The 21,544-nt window shown below is 42.0% G+C and overlaps 1 protein-coding gene across 4 annotated transcripts in view; it reads left to right on the forward strand.

Annotated features, from left to right (window-relative positions):
* RBM20 (RNA binding motif protein 20) overlaps positions 1-15,660 on the forward strand; it is a 90,993-nt gene extending 75,333 nt beyond the window's left edge. For 2 of the 4 annotated variants that reach the window (XM_090145493.1, XM_090145494.1), the window contains exons 8-14: positions 1,034-1,113; positions 1,787-2,465; positions 4,370-4,468; positions 5,902-6,562; positions 8,787-8,906; positions 9,906-10,027; positions 13,745-15,659. In XM_090145493.1, the coding sequence (XP_090001619.1) occupies positions 1,034-1,113; positions 1,787-2,465; positions 4,370-4,468; positions 5,902-6,562; positions 8,787-8,906; positions 9,906-10,027; positions 13,745-13,855 (1,872 nt within the window). In that variant the 3' untranslated portion in view covers positions 13,856-15,659. Of the gene's footprint in view, positions 1-1,033; positions 1,114-1,786; positions 2,466-4,369; positions 4,469-5,901; positions 6,563-8,786; positions 8,907-9,905; positions 10,028-13,744 lie in introns of all 4 variants that reach the window. The other 2 variants (XM_090145496.1, XM_090145495.1) reach the window with 2 other exon arrangements.
* The last annotated feature ends 5,884 nt before the right edge of the window (positions 15,661-21,544 follow it).

Here is a 21,544-nt window from a genome sequence, read left to right on the forward strand (position 1 = left end):
GATCTCTAAAAACCAGTACTCTTGAGAGCATATTTATGGCAGCTTCTGTTCTGCTGGAATGTAATGCTAAAGGAATAAGCTTTCTGAATGTAGACTTGGACTGGAACCAGCAGTGAAGAGCTAGGAAGCCTTATATTATCCCAACACAGCACAGTAATTCTATAAAATAACTTTTTAGTGTTCCAAGTTAAGAGGCATTTTATGAGCATTAAGGGAAGACAAGTAAGAGGAGATTTGAAGGAACTGCTACTCTGTGAACCAGGGTATTCTTTCTTATTGTGGTACTGAGGCACTGCAGAATAAGGTGATGGAGTCTGCACATCTTAACATGAAGGCTGAGCTGGACTTATTCAGGAGAGTGGGATTTCAGGAAGATTTTCAGCAGTTCCATTGGAAGTTTCTCAGATCATGGAATTGGTTTTCTCTTCATGAGCAAAAACTCTTTTGCATTGTTAAAAACAAACAAATGAACAAAAGTACAGTGATATGAGAGGGGAACATGCATGAGTTACTTACCACTCTGAACTGCTCTGAGTTCCTACATGATTACGTTGCTCAGTTGTGCATGCTCCATGTGGTTGATGGATTGCACACACTCCAGCCTGGACTTGTGCAGAGCCGTATTGTAGTATAGAATTAAGGCAGCTCCTCCCAAGGGTAAGAAACAATGGGCTGATGCATCTATTTAGTTCAAGTATTAGAAAAAGGGTCTGATTTGTGTCATCTTATATCCAGTTATATACTCTGCAGTGAGTGTATCAAGGAAGTACAAGCTGCTTTTTGAAGCCAAGTTTCCAGAAACCAGTTATGAGCAGACAGTGCTACAAGCAAATTTTCCATTTGTATCATTTTACTGCTTTGATCATGCTATTGAGATACCAGTTGCAGAAAAGACTATAACCAGAACACTGAAACCAAATATTTCTCATTACTGTAATGAAATGATGCATGCATGCTGTTTCTTAAAGGGCAAATCTTGTATAATAGCTTGGAGAGCAGTGCAGCATGCTAACAGTGTCTTTGTCTGATGTAGAAACCAGGTAAGAACGTGGCTGCTATCATCCAGGACATCCACTCACAGAGGGAGAGGGACCTGCTGCGTGAGGCAGACAGGTAAACTGTAATGATCATAGTCTGTGTGCTTCCCTTGTGTATCTCATTGCCTTTCTGATTTTGGATTGCATTCCAAATCACTGTAAAAAATGTAAGTGGGTACAATAGTAAGTGCGGAACCTATGTAAAGAGTTCAGATGGAAAAACTGTACTTGTTAAGAAGACAAATGATCTCATTACTACTGATGATGATGACTCAGAAAATATGCCTGACACATGAGGAACACACAAATGAAGCCATTTCCCTCTCTAACCCTCCATAGTGAAAAGCATAAAGGCTGGAGATGTGGTAATACTGGAGAGGAAGAAATGTATTTGGTATATTTCTGATCTGTCTGGCTTCATTAGTACTTTCTGGACCTTCCAGCAAAGCTGGAGAAGAATCAGAGCCTTAAAACATCTATTTTAAATAGTTTATAATTTTCATTTTTGTCTGGCTAACTAGAGCCTAGCTAATGCTAGGTTATTGTAAGGGTATTAACATGTACACTTCCGATATTAAACACCTAGGAGACATTTTTAAGAACAAATGAATATATTCTTAATAGATCTGTGCAGTGCATGTCTGTGACAGGGGTGCAGGCACTAGGGTAGTGCCAGAGTGTTTGCAATGCACAAGACCTCTCAGCAGCCTGCTGTTACAGCCAGTTACAGCTGCCTTTTCCCTCTGCAGCAGGTATGGCGCAGAGAGGCCACGCTCTCGCAGCCCCATAAGCCGTTCCTTGTCTCCCCGATCCCACACTCCCAGCTTTACCTCCTGCAGTTCACCCCGCAGCCCGATGGGGACCAGCAGGACCGACTGGGGAAATGGAAGAGAGTCATGGGATCAGTCCCCATATTCTCGACGGGAAGAAGAAAGAGAAAGCAGAGAATGGCGAGAGAATGGGGATGAGAAGAGAGACAGGACTGACATGTGGGTACATGAGAGGAAACATTATTCCCGACAGCTAGACAAATTTGACTTGGATGAACGGATTGAAGGAGGCAGAGGGCACAGAGAAAAATACGTAAGGAGTGGTTCTCCTGGCTCCCTCCACCCTTTGTCTGGCTACAAGAGCAGGGAAGATGACTATTACCGAAAAGCCTCTAAGTCAAAATCTGACAAATTTCAGAGGCAGGAGTTTTCTGGGAGATCCAAGAGAAAGGAAGAAGCAAAGTTCAGGGAACACAGGCATTCTTACAGCGAGGACGCTGTAAGGGAGGAGACGGCTGAACAGAAGCATAGCAAGGTCTCTGAGAGCTCCAGGCAGAAACAAAGTGATAAGAATAAAGTGAAGAAAGCTGAAAAAGACCAAGAAGATGCTGTTGCTGGAGGCAGCGATGTAAAGGAAACCAAACCTCCTGAGAATAAGGTAAATAGAACTCCCAAACTGTATGTAAGGAATAGGTAAATGCTGATGTAATATCTTTTCTGAAGTATTTTTGGTTAGTTGTTTTGGGGCGTGGTGCTGGTAATATGCAATGTTTTGCCATGATGGGGTTAGGGAATATATTCCTAAAGTAGATCCTGAAATGTCACCTCATTCAGGTCTTTGCTTAGACCTATGCAAATCTGTTACTCCGTTCTACTGTTAAGTACCTGGATATCATCTTTCACTGCCATGTGCAGACCTTTTGGGTAAAGTGTGAGGGGAAGGGAAGAGACAACTGAAAACAAAACCAAATGAACATCTCCTGTTTGCATGTGGGTTGCCTATGCAGAAGCAGTCGATCTGCTGTTCTGTCTTCCAGATCTGTGCTAAACCCCCCCATGGCTGCTCCCTTTGCATTGTTACCTTCTTCCACTGCCTGTGATAAGAATTAAGTTATCTAGGAATTAAGTTGTCCAGGAATTTTTGAGGGATGCGTAATATACATAATTATGCTGCTATTACTACAGGTTGTTATACTGCTAAAATGGGGAATGAACTTTCAATAAGGAACATTTTCTTTTGGTCAGCTCTGTAGAGTAATTGGTGTCTATTAAATGTGAGGTCATGTGCAGCAGGGATAATTCACACTGCTCACTTCAGTGTGCTGGAGGTGTGTCTTCCCATGGTAGAACCACTGAATCAGCTCATCTGTGAAGTTATGGGATCTCTGTAGAAATTCTCCCAGTCAATGAAGTGGTGGTGTTTGTGAGTTTAATTCTCTACTAGGAAAGAGTGGACAGGAACAACAGCATTTGTCCCAGTACAGCCCAGGATTATATTCCCTACAGGATTATGATTATTGGTTTGTGACCACCTTGCCTCCCCCAGTCCCTGAGTGCTACGTGGCCTCCACCCACCCACCGGGATGCAGTGCAGGAGGCTGCAGAGCTCCCTCACTGACCAGGGATCTATCTCTAGTGAATGGCTTTTGTGCTGCTTGAGCAGTCTTTGGCTGGTTTTAATTGACCTTTGCATTTGTTCTTCTTGTGTGGGAGCAAGGTTGGTGGAAATATCTGAATTTGTAACTCAGCTAGCCTCTGTAATGGGCAGCAGCACTAGCTCATGCCATAGAAATGTGCTTCTGTAACCACCTTTGTCATCTTTCTCCTACTGCCGATATTTCACTGTGACAGATGGTTCCTTGGGAGATTTCTTTCACTTACAGAAAGGTCAGGCAGCTTCCTGAATCATCAGTGTTGCACACCCCTCTGCATGTTTTCAAGTCATTTTAAGCTGGCTTGGTAAAAGGCACACCTCCCGAGGGACTACTGCTAATAATGTATTTTAAAGGGCAGAAATAGGTTTGACTGCTCTTGAACTCATCGTACTCATGCTCCACTCCTCTTTTAATAAGTGCCAGGTAATATTGTGGCTTTGTTCTTCCAAAGTATCAGCAGTGTAAGTAGTTACATTCTCAGTTGATCCTGCATCAATAAACAAAACATTTAATGTCTTTTGTAGAGTTTCAACACTGCTCTGCTGGTCTCTACCACATCTGAGCCAAGAATAACAGACACGGGTAAAGAACGGGGGAATGGAGGCTGGAAATTTTAATGAATTCACATTCTTCTCCACCTGTCTTCTAGCCTCTCTTCTGTCATCTCTATGATGTAAATTACATGTATTTAGTTTTGTTTCAATTTCTTTTTCATCATTCTTATTTGTGCTGCTTTTCCAATGGAATCCAATTCTTGGGTCTTTTCCCACAGTCCAGTTGACTTGCATAATCTTTAGAAATAAAGGATGTGACCTTGTGAGTGACTTTGCTTCCCTAAACCCAAAATAGAAACATAATAGAGCGACGCTGTGTATTGCTATATGTGTATATGTTGTATCTATTTTAGCTTGGTAAAGAGGAGCAAGATCCAGAGAAGAGCTCACCTTCAGCTGATAAACAAGGAGGAGAATCTGGAGAGACTCTGGAAAACGCAGGAAAGGAGAAGGTTGGTGACACATAGTTGGTACAGCTTCCATGATAAAATAAGTGAAAACCCAAGTTTGGTAGTACGTTCTCCCAACTGAAATATGAAAGACTTCTGGACGGGTGCGTAGAGGGGCAACAGAAGGGAGATGTCTAATTTAACTTGCCTTATCTTGACCTTTTCCCGAAGTCTCCAGAACTCTTTTTTTAGTTGCTCTTTGCCAATGTACATTGCTTCACATGCATAGCCCTTGGCACTGACAACTGTAATGTATGCCTGAGTGAACCATGTAACTTTGTGAACCGTGCCCAAAAATAGAAGATGCAGTCAGTTAGTGGAGAAGTGGAGGGGGGGACTAACAGTGAAAACTTTTCAGAACATTGGCTTTAGATGGTCTGCCGATACTAGCTTCTTCTGATTGCTTCTGGTTTTAATTAAATAGTGTTTTCACAACAACCTTTCTGAAGCATCACAGTTGGGAACAGCAATGTCCTTGGAATTCCTCCAGCTTCATATCTGTAGGGTCATGGGTTGATGATCAGATATGGAAGCTATTGATATCTCTTGCCGTAGAAAACTGATCTCCTGGCAAGAACAGTGCAACTCCCAGAGTTTTCTTGCTGTTTTAGAATTCTAGGAAGGGAAGTGTGCGAATGGCCGAACAGGAGGAGAATACAGATTATTAACAGATTATGTGCTCACAATGATTCTGAGAGCTGAAATCTAAACTGCACCAACTATGTATGAAAAGGAAGCATGGGAAGCATGTACATTAACATTCTGATACTTCTTAAGTCCAGTACTAGAATCTGAGCGTCCTACATGTCTATAATTTCCTATGTGAAGTACATCAGATTATAAATCTTGGAGTATAGCTGTAAAACTGATTTTTCTTAAGGTCTAGGGCAATCTCTACCAACACAGTCTCTGGCAGAGGGCTCTTGCAGGTGGAAGGAAATGGCTACAGATGGTAGCTGCATTTTGTCAGTCACCATAAGAATTTAAAGGATCCAATCCAGAAAAGTCAAAGCCAGGGACTAGAGTGGTGTTCAGTGTATTCTCATTGTGTTCCTATTTCTGATCGCTCTGGAACAGAAGTAGAGGAGAGGGAGAGGTTAGTTTCCTTGGGGATTGTGTAGCAGAGTCAGTTGTGTAATAAGGTGTATGACAGGCTGTGCATTGTTCTTCTGCCTACAGAAAAGCAAGGAGTGTGAGACTGGAGAGACTGCAATCTCCAAGGCAGTCTTAGAAGCTCCCAAAAGTGAAGTTCATATTATTATTATAAAAATACTACTTGCATGCGTGCATAAGTTTAAAATCATAACATCGAGGCATATCATCCACTGAAACTAAACCACGAGAGGGGTTAGGCATGGCCAGATGCCTAAAATTTGTCCTGGTTACTGATGTTCAAAGCCCACTGATCTCTCATTTTTTTTACATCTTTGTGACAGGACCAAGACTGGGAGAGTGGAAGTGAGATAGAAGGCGAGACCTGGTATCCTGCTAACATGGAAGAATTAGTGACAGTAGATGAAGTGGGAGAAGATGACCTAATTATGGAGCCTGACATTACTGAGCTTGAAGAAATTGTACCAGTTGATCAAAAAAGTAAAGCTGCTACAGAAATGTGTTCCTGTATGACAGCCATGTTAGAACTGGAAAACGATCATAGCCACCTAACCAGGAACGAAGAGAAATTTACCCATAAACCTTTAGAAACAAACTTCAGGTCAGCAAAGGGCAGTGTAGCTTCTAGCATCTGTCAGGATGATGAGGAAGATGATAATGATGATGCTGTAACTGAAGCATCAAGCCTCAATCTGGACCCTGAGCAGAAGCCAGAGGAGTCGCAAGAAGACCAGTTTGCTAAGGAGTCTGATCACCAGCAGAAGGAAGTAAAGAATGATAAAGGCTCTGACACTCATGTAGAACCTGAAGATCAGCATACACCTTCTGTTCAGCTAAAAGAAGAGGCGCTCCAGCTCCCTGATGCATTCATAGATGATTACAAACAGATGGGATCACAAGGAGCTGAAAGCAGAGAAGTTATGGAAATGCTTGTTAAAAACGTTAGTGAAGAAGCAAGACGTGAAAGCCAAGAGTGTCCAGAGGGTAACTACTGTTTTTTTTTCTTTTTGGCCTGCAGGGAGCCTTGCATGTTTTCTCTGACAGTAGGCTGAAATTTATTGCTAACAAGAGTAAATGTTGCTAATAGTATCAAGACTTGTCCTTGGAGCAGCTCAGTAAAAGAACTCTGGTGCCTTTTGCCAAGCTAAACCATTAGAGGCTCTTAGCTGAATAGTGTAAATGAAATATGATAAGCAGCTTGCAAGCTTTCTGAAAGGCATAAGCTGCTATAATTGTCATGTCAAGGTTCACATGAGTTTAAGTGAACGCTTTCAGTGCTCTGCTAAATTTATTTTGAATTGTCAATGAAATGAGTGACAGTCACTGAAGGTCAACAGAAAAGTATCTGTAATGTCTGGCTGGCTCCTGGACAAGGTGGGTATTCTTACACACTGTACTGAGGCATTAGTAACATGGAAATCATCCGCAGATTGTTACTTCTTAGTCCCTGTTCATACAAATACATGCCTTTTGTCAGGACTTGCCTTATCATCTCCTCTTATCTACTGCATGCTGCCTTTCATATATCTGATAGGACATGCCGTGAGATAGTGCCAATAAACATAAGCATAGCTGTCTATTAATATTTTACTGTCAGGAAGAAAAAAAGAGATCTTGAATGTCTGAAATTGAGGTTGGTTCCTTGTCAGGCTTTCAAATGAAATTTGAGCAAATGTGTAGTGCATAAGGAGTGGAAGTGGAAAACGAAATAGACCATTTAGGTCAGGAACGCTCTTCTTTGGTTGCGACTGGAGCCCGTGTGTTGGAGAAGGGTTTGTGAGCAGAAGTTGCTGGAAGTTTTATGAATAGCATTTTCTTGCAGAACACTTGGTGTGGATATCTGATCTTGAGCTAACTTTTCCCTCCTGAATAGACTTGAAACTTGTTCACCTTTCAGTACTTGCCTTCTGGCCTGAAGACAGCTTTCCAGGCTTTGTGTGTTTGGAGACAATCTGCCATGCCATGCCCTGCAACTGGAGATGGCAAGCTTGGCTCCCCTGGCTTCCTGCTTCACAGGCATCGAGCTCCAGTAACAGAGGCTTTTGATGTTTCCAACATCTCAACTTGCCAGTAGGGAGCCTGGAAACTCCAGGAGAGCATGTGTCCCAGGTGTCTGCCATGGATGTGGAAGCTGCTTTGCAAAGCTCCAAGCTCTCTGGAAATGCAACTGCCAGCTCAAAAGCCCAGAAATCAACCTAAGTGAAACTTAAGTTGCCAGAAAGGCCCTGGGTGTTTTAAGAATACCCAACTGAAGCTCTTGAGTTTTTCAGGATGTCTTCAGCACATTTGGAAACTTGGAATGGTCTTAAAAGTTAACTTGAAAGCCAATCAGTCAGGTTTTTTTATTATTATTTTCTTTTAAATCATGTGATACGCACATTTAAAATTATGAGGGAGAATTCATTTTCATAATCAGAAATTGCAGAACCTTGAACTGCAGACTTGAAAGGCAGGAAGGGTTTGGTTTGGGCAGAAATTTATTTGTTTTGTAAGAAAATGTAGCCCTTATCTGGGTGAAATTTGCAATGCAGTGCAAATTCCATTAGGTTAAGGGAACTGGTTCCTTGATGTAAGAACTGAAGAGTAGCAATTATACCAATTTATCAGTAATTCTGTTGCTCTGTGGAAAAAGAAAAAAAAAAAAAAAGTCTTGTCTGAGTCCACTTATGTTGATCAGTAGGAATCAAACCTCTCCTTCCTGGCCAGAAGCCACAACCTTTCAAAAGCCATAAAGCAGAATCCATCCCTTGGGGAGCAGAGGATGGGAGAAGAGTGGCTCCAGGAAGAAGATAGCAGCAGTGCTATGGGGGTCCTGCTGTGAGAGAGTTTGCAGTAGGGGAGCTGCTTGCAGCCAGTGCTCCTGCCCATGTGCAGCCCAGCTCCAGCCCTTGTCACACAATGCCATAGGTGGCTACGGGGCTGCAATTCAACTGTGCTTGGGCTGAAGGCATGTGTAATGTTATGGATCTGTTTAGAATTTAAAATATTAAATTTAAAAAAACATAGCAAGCATGATGTGAAAAATAGAAAAATGATCTAGAAGAAATAGGATTAACTATGTCAGCTGTTGAAGTAGCACTGAGTTGGATCTTGCTTGAATGGAAGAGCTTCCCTCATAGCTCCACCCAAAATGTGTTCTAAGAATTCTACAGATGTCTGTTTAAACTAATAAACTGTTTTCATTCAATACATTTATTCATTTGTTAAGCAAATTCTAGGTACCTGGAAATGAGATCTCTGGAATACCCAGAAGTAGAGTCTAGGAGGAGGCACTCTCCAGCAGGCTGGGAACAAGAAGATGTCTTCACTGAACTCAGCATTCCCCTGGGTACGTTGGGACATTCAGGCCGAGGGTGGCTGAGATGCCTCCCACTGCAATTCCTAGAGCTTACAACAAGATGTCACTTTAAGGCTACTTGCTATATTTATTTCTCAGAACAGATGTGAGGAGAGTGAGGGAGCAGTGTAAAGGACAGAAGGGAAGCTGTTGAAAGAAACAAGCTTTTCATTGTAGACCTTTGCCGATTTCTTTCCAGATGAATAGCAAAAGATGTTAATGTCACTGATGAAATCAGTTCCCTTGGGCTTCTTTGTCTCAAACCTGAGCCTGATGCACGGAATCTCTGCAGTAATCAGAAAGAGTAAACTAGCATGGTTTAGCCTTGTGCACCCCCCACAGGCACACTGCATTCATAAGGGACCTGGTGAGGCTGTGATAGAAACTGATCAAAGTCAAGGGATCTTGAGGGCAGAAAGATCATCCAGGAAATTCTCTAGGAATTAGAGAGTTGAACTCTTAAGACATTTGGTATGAAAAATACTTAGTAATTTTAAAAAGTGCCTGTCATAAAAGTGTTGATTATACTCTCAGTATTACAAAAAGTATTTGCTTTACTGTGTAAACACTGATCATAAGTAAAACACTTGGGAGAATGCATCTTTTAAGAGTAATTTGCATGATGTCAGTGTGAATTTGCTGCTAATAACTACTATAGCTGTTCTGGCCCTTGAAGGTTACACAGTGAGATTTCCAGTCAGTATTATGTGAGAAAAGGTCCATGTGTGTGATATCTGCCAGAGAAGTGCAAGGTGTATTTGCAATGCACAGGATTTTATACTGCAGCTCAGGCGTTCAAAGCCAGGCAGGATGGGGCTGTGGGCACCTGGCTGCCCTGCCCATAGCACAGCGTTGGAGTTTGGTGATATTTAAGATAGCTTTCAACCTAAGCCATTCTATGAATCCAGGATCAGTCTTCATATCTATGCCATTTAACTAGCTTATTTTGGAGGGGAAGGTTTTCAACTGACATGTTGAATTTCTCAATAGGCGTGGAATTCGTGGTGCCTAGAACTGGGTTTTACTGCAAGCTCTGCGGACTCTTCTACACAAATGAAGAGACAGCAAAGACAAATCACTGCAGAAGTACTGTCCACTACAAAAATCTTCAGGTAAAAGCATAGGTGAAAATAGCCAATAACAAGGTTTTGGGGTGGACTGGGTATAAGATAGAGATGCTAGCAAAAATCAGTTTTTGTGCCATGGACAGAATTCAAAGTGAAATTTAAGTAAGCAAAACTTTTCAGTAGTTCCAAATTTTAGCACCCTAATTTTTGACTGCCAGGTCCCTGCTTATGGTTCATAAGTAAAATGGGGCCAGCTGGTAATTGTATCTTCTCATACAGACTGGATCCTTGTCACCAGCGCAGCAAGCAACTCAGACCTTTAGTTAGCCATTGTTAAGGGTCCCAGATGTTTGCGTTGTTGGGAGTGAGCCCAGCAGCAGCCTTTATTATTTCTTAGTTTCAGGAGAAGAACTTGTTTAATAACTTTGCTATTCTTGCTTTGTATGAGCATTAACTCCTGCAGCGTGTTTCGGCACGCAGTACTCTGTGATGCACAGGCTCTCCTGCTGTGACCTGCTGAAATCACCTCCCTGTGCTGCAGAACAGCATGGCAGTTCAGCCACAGAGAACACCACCACTGAATAATTTCTGCAAGGATATGCAGAGGCACGTAATCACTTCTGTGGTTTCCATAGGTGTATACCATCAGCCCTTGATAATAGCATGAAGAGACCATGGGCACTTGCCTTTAAATAAAATTTCCTGCCTTTATCACTTTTCAGATGTACAGTTGATAGTATCAGTAACGACAGCACAAGCATCATGCCTAATGCTAAGGACTCACTGAAGGAGCCAGCCTTGCATCACATCTCCTTGAAACCATACCCATGTGTATGGTGTATACACTGCAGAAAACACTTTTATTTAGGATGCTTTGAGACAGTTAAGAGTTCTTATTACACTTTTATTGGAATTCACATGCTCACAAAAAAAAGCATGAAAGAATATGACTGTCCCTTCTTTCTCTGTTCCTTCCCTCTGCCCATAGCAAATGCTGGAGCTCTACTTTTCTTCAGGTAATAGGCATTTTTCCCTAGCTGGCTAGTAGGCACTAGCCTTTCTGACAATAGTTTTCTTAATGAGATGTGGTTTCTCTGGAAGAATTTTCTTTTCAGGCCTCTGACTGTCAAAGACTCTGCCTGCAGAGCTGCTGTCCTTGCTAATGATGGTTCCTGTAAGTGTGATCTCAAAGAGCAGGCTCCCAGTTCACATATCTTTTTTTGCTTCTTTCAAGAAAATCCAGAGAAATTGGCCAGAGGTAGCACCACTCAGTACTTGCCCTGTATCCCATGCAGGTGTGTCCCAAAGAAACTTTGCTTAAGCAAAGGTTGCAACTCCAGCCCCATGTCACCAGTCCTATGAGAAGAAGAGGCAATTCTCACTTTCTAAGTTATTTTGTCAAAGTCATAGAAAAAAAAAAAAGTACAAATAAAATTAGGAGAGCATAGAAAAAAATCTTTTTCTCCCATGATACGTTTCCCAGGAAGACTGTAGTAGATATGTAACACTGATTTGAGATAAAAGCACAAAGACGGCAAAAGCTGTTAAAATGAAATCTGTCAAATATGGTAATGGAAACATAATGTTCTGTAGAGCCATTATCTTCTTAAATGGAGGAAATATACATCTGATAAATAACCATCTAACTTTTGCCAACTCAAATGGAAGTTCAGCAAGTTTTCACTTTGTGTTTCTAGATCCATATTAATTATGTACTCTGCAAGAAACATCAATCTTTCAGGGTGGTGCACTTTAATGAGTGTATCCAGCAACATAAGAACTGTGGACTCTAGCTGTATGTGAAGCTGTGGAGCTGCTCTACAGACTGTCATTCTGTTGTCTTGCCCATGTGACAAATGCCACTGTCTGATGCCAGCATCACTGTTCCAAATGCTTTCATGAATATGAGTCTTTTCCAGTTGATTTGCCACATGGTATCTTTTGCACAACTCTCTTGGAGCCACATCCAGAATATATATTCAGTGTTTGGATTTTAACATAAAACCGAAAAGTTTGTTTGTAACAGTTTTCTTCCAAAAACCTCACTTAGGTGATGAGTAAATAAGTCACGTTTACCTCTTTGTCTCTCTGTCTTGCCCTTGAAGAACAGCAACTGGAGAACAAATTTCAGCTGTTTCTTGTCAGCCTTGCACACTTTTTGTACTTTTCCATTCTCTGTGGCTTAATACATAATTTCCCAGGTGATATTTATATTTGCAATCCACTGCATTTTCCATGTCCAAAAGATCTATCATTCGTCCTTCCCTCCTACAAGTATCACACCAAGCTGTCAGATTCATCTGGTGTAAGCTACCTTTGGCAATTTAGTGCAGCATTTTATCCTGTTTAACCCTAGCTTTATACAGTATTCATCAAAACTTGTATTTAAAGGAAAAAGAAAAACGCTTTTTTCCTAGACTTTTATTTTCCTATAAATGAATGTGAATATCTGATGTGTGAACTTCAAAACTGGTGAAAGCTGACATTAACATCAGCTAAAGGTGATGGATAAACCTCAGTCTTATTTTGGTGGGTAAGGGTAATCATTAAAACCCAGACGTGTGGGTTATTTGATCCAACAAGTGTTAGGGATTCGTTACAGTTCATGATATACAGACCACTTGTAGTCTTTATAGATTCTATCTCTCTATACTGCTGTAATGTTGGCCTTCTGCCACATGGAATTTTGTACCTGGAGCCACAATCAAGAGGTGTGTAATTTCTACTCCCAAGTCATGTTAATGGGGGTGCAGTCATCATTTTCTCTCAGTTACACCTACTCTTACATTTACTGAGTCTGTCTCAGATGTACCTTTTACATCCACAACTTGTATTTATGTGAGACAGCCTGGCAATCAGAACATAGGCCCTCATTTCTTTATATTCATTTCCCATTCCTCCTGTTCATCATGGAGGTCAAAGAGGTTGAACTCTAGAGGTCAAAGAGGAGGTTAAACTCTACTCTGGAGGAATCCTTCAACTAGATAATGTTAGTATGACCACTTCTACATTACTGTGTGGGTATCTGTGTAGACTAGCTGCTGATGAAGAAGCTTCTTTCCATCTATTTCTAAATCTGTTGACCATGAATAATTACTTTGAGCACCATTTTCCAACCTACATTCAGTTGTTTATCTTCCATTTCTACTAAGAGTGCTTTCAGAAGTTTAGAAGTCTCACTGGCCATGTTTGTATTTTCAAATGACGCTGAAATGCTTTTTCTTAGAATAACACAATACACACAGATACTCTAGCCAGAGTGCTAGTGTTAATTATTACTGAGTTTGATTTGTCTCTTAATATAAATATTTTTGTGCACAAGATACATGTCTGAACTGGAAGTGCTGAAAATGTTATATATATGCTTTAAATTATGACTCAGAACCTGTATCTACTTTCTGACACAGCAGTCTTACCCTGGTATAATTTAGTTGACTCAGTGGGGTTCCTGTGCTATATCATACAGGAGCTGTGAGTTTACTTGCAAAGAGAAGTGAGGTCTAGTTACACAGACTGATGGGGAGTTGTGATCTTTCTGATTCTGACAGCAATTCCCCTTGTGGCACAAGAGTAAATAACAGAATTTTCAAATCCATGGATTAAGCATTTTACCTGGCTTGAATTTTGACCAGGAGGAGGGTTCTATGTATATTCTTCCATTCTGAGGTGCTGGGATTGTGTAAGCTCTGAAAAGAAGTAGAGCATTCTGTGTTGAGTATTTTCAGTTTTAATAGAGATGGTTTGTTTTTGTTGTGATTGCAGAAATATCTGTCCCAGCTTGCAGAAGAGAGCCTGAAAATGAAGGAAGAAGACAGCCACCTGCTTCAGGATGACACTGGAATTGTTCCTCACTTTACAAAGAAAAAAATATGATGCGTATGAGCTGGAAGAGCCATAATGAATGAATGCTGATAGATTTTTTTTTAATTTTATTTTCTCTGACATAACTGTCAATTTGCACTGTACAGAGGAGGGGAAATAAAGAGCATCTTCCATGCACCTATGCCCAGAGTGCCATTAAAAACCAAAATGCCTGAAACTGTTTCCCACGGTGAAGCAAAGCTGGCATATCTGTACCAAGTGGAGCAATTCTTTCTCACACTCTGCACGTTGGGAGTGGTTTCCTAGATTAAATCAGAATTCTCAGGGATTCTTCAGGTTTTAATTCTGATGTGACACATCAGGTCAGGCAGAGTATTTAGAAGCACTCAGCATCCTCCAGTGGACGCTGGAAGGAAAGGAGATGTGACTATAAATAGGCTTTAATGTTGCTTAAAGTGTCTGCAGTCATTTTGCTCATTACCCCAGTGAGTAGGATTAGTGAGTAGGATTTGCATAGGACATCTAAAGCTATTGTGCTAAAACTAATCTGTAGATGGCATCGTGTAAACCCCATCAGCATCCATCTCCATGCGTCTTAGAGCTGGCTGAAATGATAGATATTTGTTGTTAAGCACTGACAGTGTTGTATGAATGCAGAGGGAGCCACAGTCTCTGCCCAGGGACCTTATAGCCTGAGCCCAGCACAGCGAGAGCAATTCAAACACATGTGCTGACAGCTCTGGATTTCAGCATTTCCTATGGCATGATCAGGGTGTTCTCCAGCTACTGTTCTGTTTAAAACTCTTCTTTTTGACGAATCTAAAGAGTGCCAACTTTGAGTCTTACAGACTTGAAACTCTCATGGGAAGTTTTTAAAGTGCCATGTGTTTGGACCATGTTGCTTTCAGACATTTTACTTGAGACTCTTGCTTTTGGAGTCTTTCTGTTTTCTTTTCAGAGCTGCTTTTCCTTGGCTTGGCGATGTTGAATTTTCCTGGTTTTCATGGAAAGATGCCAGACTTTTAATATTGTTTTCATATTTTATTTCCCTGATTTTTTTAAGGTGGATGTCACAACTCATGGCTCACAGGGCTGCACTGAGAACACAGGATGCACCAGCAGCTCTGGCATTATTACGAGCTATTGTTTCTGTGCAGTTGCTACTTAGTATTTTGCTCAGTCCCTTTGAAATGCACTGTACAAGTTTCTGGTTCATTTCAATGGGGCTTTGTGTTGCATAGTGAATGTGTATGCAAACCATTGCCAGAATTGATCCCAGAGTTATGCTTTTATAAAGTGCACCACGTAATCTAGGCATATGGGGATTTGCAGATGTGTTTCTGTTCTTTGCCTGACTCTCATACTCATCAGAGTATGTTCTGTAAAAATTACTGGTGCAAGATGTCCTGTTTAGATGTTGTAAGTGGAAATAGTTTCCCAAAAGGTTCCCGTCATCCCTAAGAATGGCATGGACATTGCAAACTATTACAGAGTGACTAAGATGCCAAAACCGCTTCCACTAAAGTATTCGTTCCATTATTTCTTGTGCCAGCAGTCATGCTTGTTCTCTGCAGTATCCTGTGGCCAGGCAGCGTGTCTTAGAGGTGTCTGGCGTTGTTGCCTGAAGCCCTCTTCCATTTCATGGCCTGTGCTTTCCACTCGTTTTTACCAGAGGTGGGTTCAGATTTCATATTTGGAATTCCTGTTACAAGTTGAGGGATTCTTTGCATCCCACATTCAGATGTGGCCTATCCAAAAGACAAGGGGAAATGAAAAACATTGCAGCATAAATCCTTCTTTATCCACACTTGAAGTATTTTTAAGATTTGGGTCCATCTGTCGTTTAAAACAGCCTTTGTTTTTCCCTAAGTAAAAATAAATAAATAAATAAATAAAAGGGGGAAAAAAAATGCAAACAGAATTTTTCCTTCAAAGGTTGGGCTTTCCTTTGGCTGTTTGTTTTTCACATAGCAGTGAAATTTGAGCACAGAGCTGTTAGGGCAAGAGCTTATATTGCAAGCTATAAGATTACAAAAATGGCAGCAGAGATTGTGCAACCATCTTCTAAAGCGCAGCTCTCAAGCTGGTCGTGTATCATCTGAATGTGAAGCTCCCCTTATGCCCTTCAGCACAATCTGGGTACAAGGGAAGGAAGTCACTCCACATGCAAGCATTAGATTTTTGAAGCTAACCCTGCTCTCAAACTGGGGCTCTCACTGCCCTAATGGCAGCTTGGTAGACCATGTGGTTAAGTTTAATTGGATGTGAGACACAGCTGACTGTATATCAAAGTCATATGCCTCCAGCAACTTTATCCCCAGGTAACCTCAAATGAGAAAAGTATCACTCTTATTATTCTTTATTTGTATTGCAGCAGAAGCTACAGGTCCACTGCCTTTATTATAGGCATGACACAAATCCACAACAAAGACTTTCCCAGGCCAAGGAGCTTTAAACCCAACTTTCAGAAAACAGACAACAGGTGGATACAGGCAGGCAGGGAAAGCAATAGGCAAGCAATGAGATTTTGACTGGCAGCAGCAGAATTACTAAAGTGAGGGCTTGCCCATGAGGTTATTTTTCACCCCTCCTCAAATTCTTAATCAGGATCACTCTCATTATTCATAGCTTGCATATTTAACCTTCTTTTTCCTGTCTGGTTGCATTAGATATGCAGAATTACTTCTTGACAGAGTAGACTTCAGTATCTTTCAGTCCTTGATGAAGATGTGCTCATTTAAGTTTTGGTCTCCATCCAGGGCTCCAGGAGCAGGAGTCCTGACCAAGAATTACCAAAGGCCTGTCATGGCTCCAGGTCCTTTGTTTTGCAGCAGGGCCAAGGCCACTGTTTTGGAGCTGAAGGAAGCAGAAGGAGGACACTCCGTGTGGCATCTCTACCCTACTTAGTTTCCTGGAAATGTCTCAAGTGAGAGATGCAGGAGCCATGCCCAGCCCCACAGATGTGACCTAACCAGACATTTATAGAGATGGTTTGGGGGACCCATTCCTCTGAGCATTGTCCCACACAACAGCAATCTGTAACATCTTAGGTACAGCCAAAGGGGCAGTTTTCTTTTTGAGGAGGTCCTTTCTCACCCTAGAACTCAACACTTTAAAGCAATCTCAAGTCTCAATTAACTCCTACCGATCCCTACAATCAGTTTTCAGCCCAATTCACTTTGAGATCTCAGAGATAATCTCCTTCCCTCCCCAACAGGCCATCATGCAATGCTGACAGGCACTCAGCTCCTCAATTTCTACTACCTATTCTGCTGAGGAAGAAGGCCACTGTAGGCAGTTGCTTGCCTTTCTCAGCTTATGTAAAAACGTGTTGTGGTTTTTTTTTGTTTGTTATATTTTAAATCTTTACTTTTTTTGTCAGCAGAATTCATCATCACTATAATCCACGCTGTTTATTAATACATATATATATATATACATACTTTTTATATATATAGCACAAAGCAGGCTCAGGTCTAGCCAAAAATATATTGATATTTAAAAAAAACAAAAAAGAGCTTCCTTAATATATACAAACCATTTCAACACATCTTAACCAAAGATCGCACTTTTTGAATAGGGACTGTGCTTTTCATCTCTGTGAAATCTGTATTGATCTCAAGTAGTCTTTAATGTCAATCTGCAACTTACTTTCCTTGAAGTATAAAATAAAACAATTAAACATTTGCCCCATAAGATTAGACAAAGTTTCACATTGGCTTTAACACTAAATTAGTGTTAGGCTGGTTATATTCAGGGTTTTTCTATTCTCTAAGGATTAAGGCTGTGATTTGTTGAATTATACTTGAACTGGACCAGATGTATTATTTATTGAGCTTATATAATCTTGTTAATTTAAGTTTTGGCTTGTAAACAGTTGGAATTTGTTAGTACTTGTTTAATTATGTAGGAACTGTCATCAATATTAACTGATCTGTGTAACTGATTGCAATTTGTGTTTCCTAAAAAGAAAGATTTTAATAAAGAGAATTCAAATGCGTAAGTAGTGGTGGGCAGTTGTCCCAGCAACATTGTGCTTCTGGCTTTCCAGGAAATCTGTTGCAAATCAAAATGAATGAAAGCTAGTTTGGGGAGTAAGGTGAAAATAGGAGGCCGAAGTGTTTGCTGTTCAATATCATTTCTAGAAGTTGTGATTCTTACCAGGTGGTTCCTGCCACACACCACGAGTGACGGCAGTCATCGGGTTCTGAAGTTGAAGTGAACACATCTTGGCGTTGCGCTCCATAATTATTTTTAATAGTTACTACCTGCTCTAATACCTACTATCTGTTACTACCTGCTGTCCCTCCAGATATGCACTCGCTTCCCTTTTTCTCTTTATTTTCTCAAAATAAATTTGGCAGGCTGGCTGTCCCCACTTGCTTTTCTCTGTTTCCATCCAGACTGTTGTTTCATCCTTCTGAAAGTACCATAAAAAATAATTGTCCCCAACAAAACTAAGCATACCTAAAGCATTCCCTACCCGATCTCAGCCTAAGTCCCTCAATTTGCCTGTTTCCCTCTCTCCTGTGCTCTCCTTTTGCTGAAACTCCCTCTTTCGGCACACTGCCACTGAACAGCTGGGGAAATGGGTCATTGGCAGTAAGGCTGGCACTCTGGTTTTCTGACTCTCCAGTTCATTAAATCAGCACTTTAATGTTTTCTAAGTAAGTGTTTTGCAGCCAAAGCACACGTGTAATGTATTTTAAGCCCAAATGGTTTCGGTTCTTCTGCTGTGGATGTACTGAAACCTTCATACATGTGATTGTGGTATCATCTCTTCACAACTATGAATCTGTCTCTAAAAATCAGGAAAGTCAATTTTATAAGTGTTTATTTGGCATCACGTGTCCTTAGCTAACAGAAATCCAAACTGCAGGGTGGAGGCTGCCGAGGACATCAGTGTTAGTATGGCAGGAACCCTGCCGTGTTTGTGCAGGTGGCAGTGGGACAGCCCCAAAGAACAGGTTTTCCTTTGCTTGCTTTTCTACGTCTCCCTCCACCAACCTCTGCTTATCTGTGTCAATACGCTGAGCGCTCCCCATGTGTTTGGCTTGCCTGATGCAATGCTGTGCTGTGCAAGTGTGCACCTGAGGTAAGGTGCTTTCCGTGTTGTGGAAAAGATGGGGACTGTGCAAACCCAGAGATCTTCCCTGCCTTTTCTGGACCATCCTCAGTGGGATGGGGTAATGCAGTAGTGGAATAAAAAGATCCTTTTCCCTTGCACTAAAGAAATACCTACAGGCATCAATCAACCTCGAGCTTGGCAGCAGGCATCAGAGCTGCAGGGCCAGCAGAACCTATTTTCCATGCACAAAGGTTTCTTGTTGGGGCTCATCTGCACACAATTGCATCAGCCTACTGCAGGGTGAGATTTCTGATCAGATACCCATAATTAAAAAGCTGGGGAGTTCTCATTTCAGTTTGTATCAGGCTGACTCTGCTTAAGCAGCCCTCCGTCAGGAGCAGTGTTTAGCTACCAGAAGTAAGCTTCATTTAAGCTGAAATAGCAGCATACGTCAATTTTTAATTAAATGGGTCAGATCTAAATGAGTGGGCATGTCCAAAAGTTTTTTGTGCATTACAAAGCCCCATAGGGCAGGCTGTATCCAGCCTTTTAGATCAGTGCTGGGCAGAGCACTGGCCAATATCCCTCCAGGAAAGACAGCACCGGCAATGCAGCCCTGGTTGGAGGCAGCTTTTCCAGCCTGGTTTCTTACCAGTGCCTTAGCAGTGAGGGATCCTGTTTGTAATCTGCAATAATGTTGTTTGAGGACATGTATATGAGTTCCACCTTCCTCAAACAAAGCCTTTGTGTCTTTAAGAGGGCACAGGAAGCCTGTTTTGTTTGTGGGTTTCTACTCCGGCTTGGTTGTGTTTGCATTGCAGTTGGGTTATCTTCAGCACAGAGCAGCGCGTTCTTGGCAGCAAACTTTCACCTTGTGCTCAGGGGGTGTAGCCAGGCAATGCTGTGCGCACCTGTGCTGGGAAATGAGGATAAATTTGCCTGCTTGTATCACTGCTGTGATGCTAAAACCAGTTTCACAGCAGGGCTATTAGTGAGCTTAGCAGCACCCAGCTCCCAAGGCATGGGTACACTGCAGGGCATGGGGGTGCACCTATGTGTGTGTGCATGTGTGTGCAAGAGCAAGGCTTGCACTGCCTCGCCTGGACTTTAGCATTAAGCACTTGGCTCACACTTTGCCAGTATTACAATAACAAGTCATATTCTGGTGCATGCCCAAATTGTGTTTCTAACATCCCTATCTGCCCTGTTGGCTGCTACTTCCTTGACGCAGGGATCCACTGCAGTGGAGAGCAGTGTGTGCACTGAACTATATGAGGGGAGCAGTGCCTGTGTTTCCCAAGGTGCCCCCACCAAAAAGTGTGGGATCTTCAGAAACAAGGCAGATCTTAACCTGACATGCCCACCAAAGGAAAATGACTTGAGACAAACAGGAGGGTCAGCCCATGTCTGTCCTGACACTAAGGGCAATCAGCGCTGCTCTGTCTGGGCTGTTCCAGGGCCTACTTCCAGCTGATGGAAATTGGGACAAGTTAACTCAAGCACAATATGCAGGATATTAGCCTGCCAACTGAACAACAAGAGGCTGTAAATAATCTCTTTCCTTGTGTGACTGTTGCTGAGCTGTGTGTGGACCCAAGAGTTCTGAATGAGGCCAGTAGGACCCATGCTCATGGGCGTTTCCCAGCAGTGGGCTGGTGGCTGTGGCTGTGTGTTCACAGGCTCTTCTGCTTTCATCTTCCTGCAGAGGCATATACTGCTGCCTCTTCTGAAACCTCCTACATGGGCTCTGAGCCCCAAACTAGCAGCAAGTCTGGATGAATTGAGAGTCACTGAAGGCTTGAGGTTAAGTACCCATTTAATGCAGCATCAAATGCAAGCAGTGCCTCGCAACATGAGAAAATGCAGAGCCCAGTGAGACGAGAATAAAAAACACGAAGTGAAAGAAACCTGACAGAAATGCCATTTGGGTATGTTTCCTCCTGAGAGCTGCTCTATCTCTTGGCACTCTGGGCATGCTCACAAACTCACTTTCATGAATTACTCTTCAGTCAAGCAAAGTGAGAAGCAAAATGTGTTTGCTTAAACCAGCATGCAGGTGGTCTGAACAAGTGAGTGCTACCCCTGAAGAAGCATGTGAGAGGTGTGTACCATGGGCTGACATGGGGCAGCTGATACACGAGTGCTTGCCCTGCTGTTGTATCTTGGTTGCTTGTGACTGTGTGAAAATGCCTGGAGATGCAGCTGGGACAAAGCACAGCAGTGGTCATGAGGTGTTTGAAGCTCACATCTGTTCCTGTTGGGTCCTGGAGGCTTTCAGCCATGGCCACCCACTGTAATGAAAAGAATTGCTTTCCTAAAATACAAAGGACCGAGACATAGCTAGTTACATTAAATGTCCTTCTGTGATCTTGTGGAGCCTCTCAATTCCTCTCTGCCTACAGGAGGTTTACCAAGGTGCAAAATGAGTACCTAGACCAAAAAGGCACTCCTTTCTAAGAAGATCTAGGGTGCTAATGCTCCAGGTCTTTTGTCTTTAAATATTAATGCCACAGTGTGCACTGTCACAGGTTGCTAAAATAATCTTTTTCCCACCACTTTCCTCTTGTCAGCATTTCTGGAGCTCCACTACATTGTGGCTGCTGCTGTTATGTAAGGATTTATGAATGGCTGCAGACTTCAAAGGCAGATTGGCAACCTCCAAATCCTGAGAA

This window comes from Phasianus colchicus, chromosome 8, assembly GCF_987193195.1.
Source record: "Phasianus colchicus chromosome 8, bPhaCol1.hap1.1, whole genome shotgun sequence".
NCBI lineage: Eukaryota > Metazoa > Chordata > Aves > Galliformes > Phasianidae > Phasianus > Phasianus colchicus.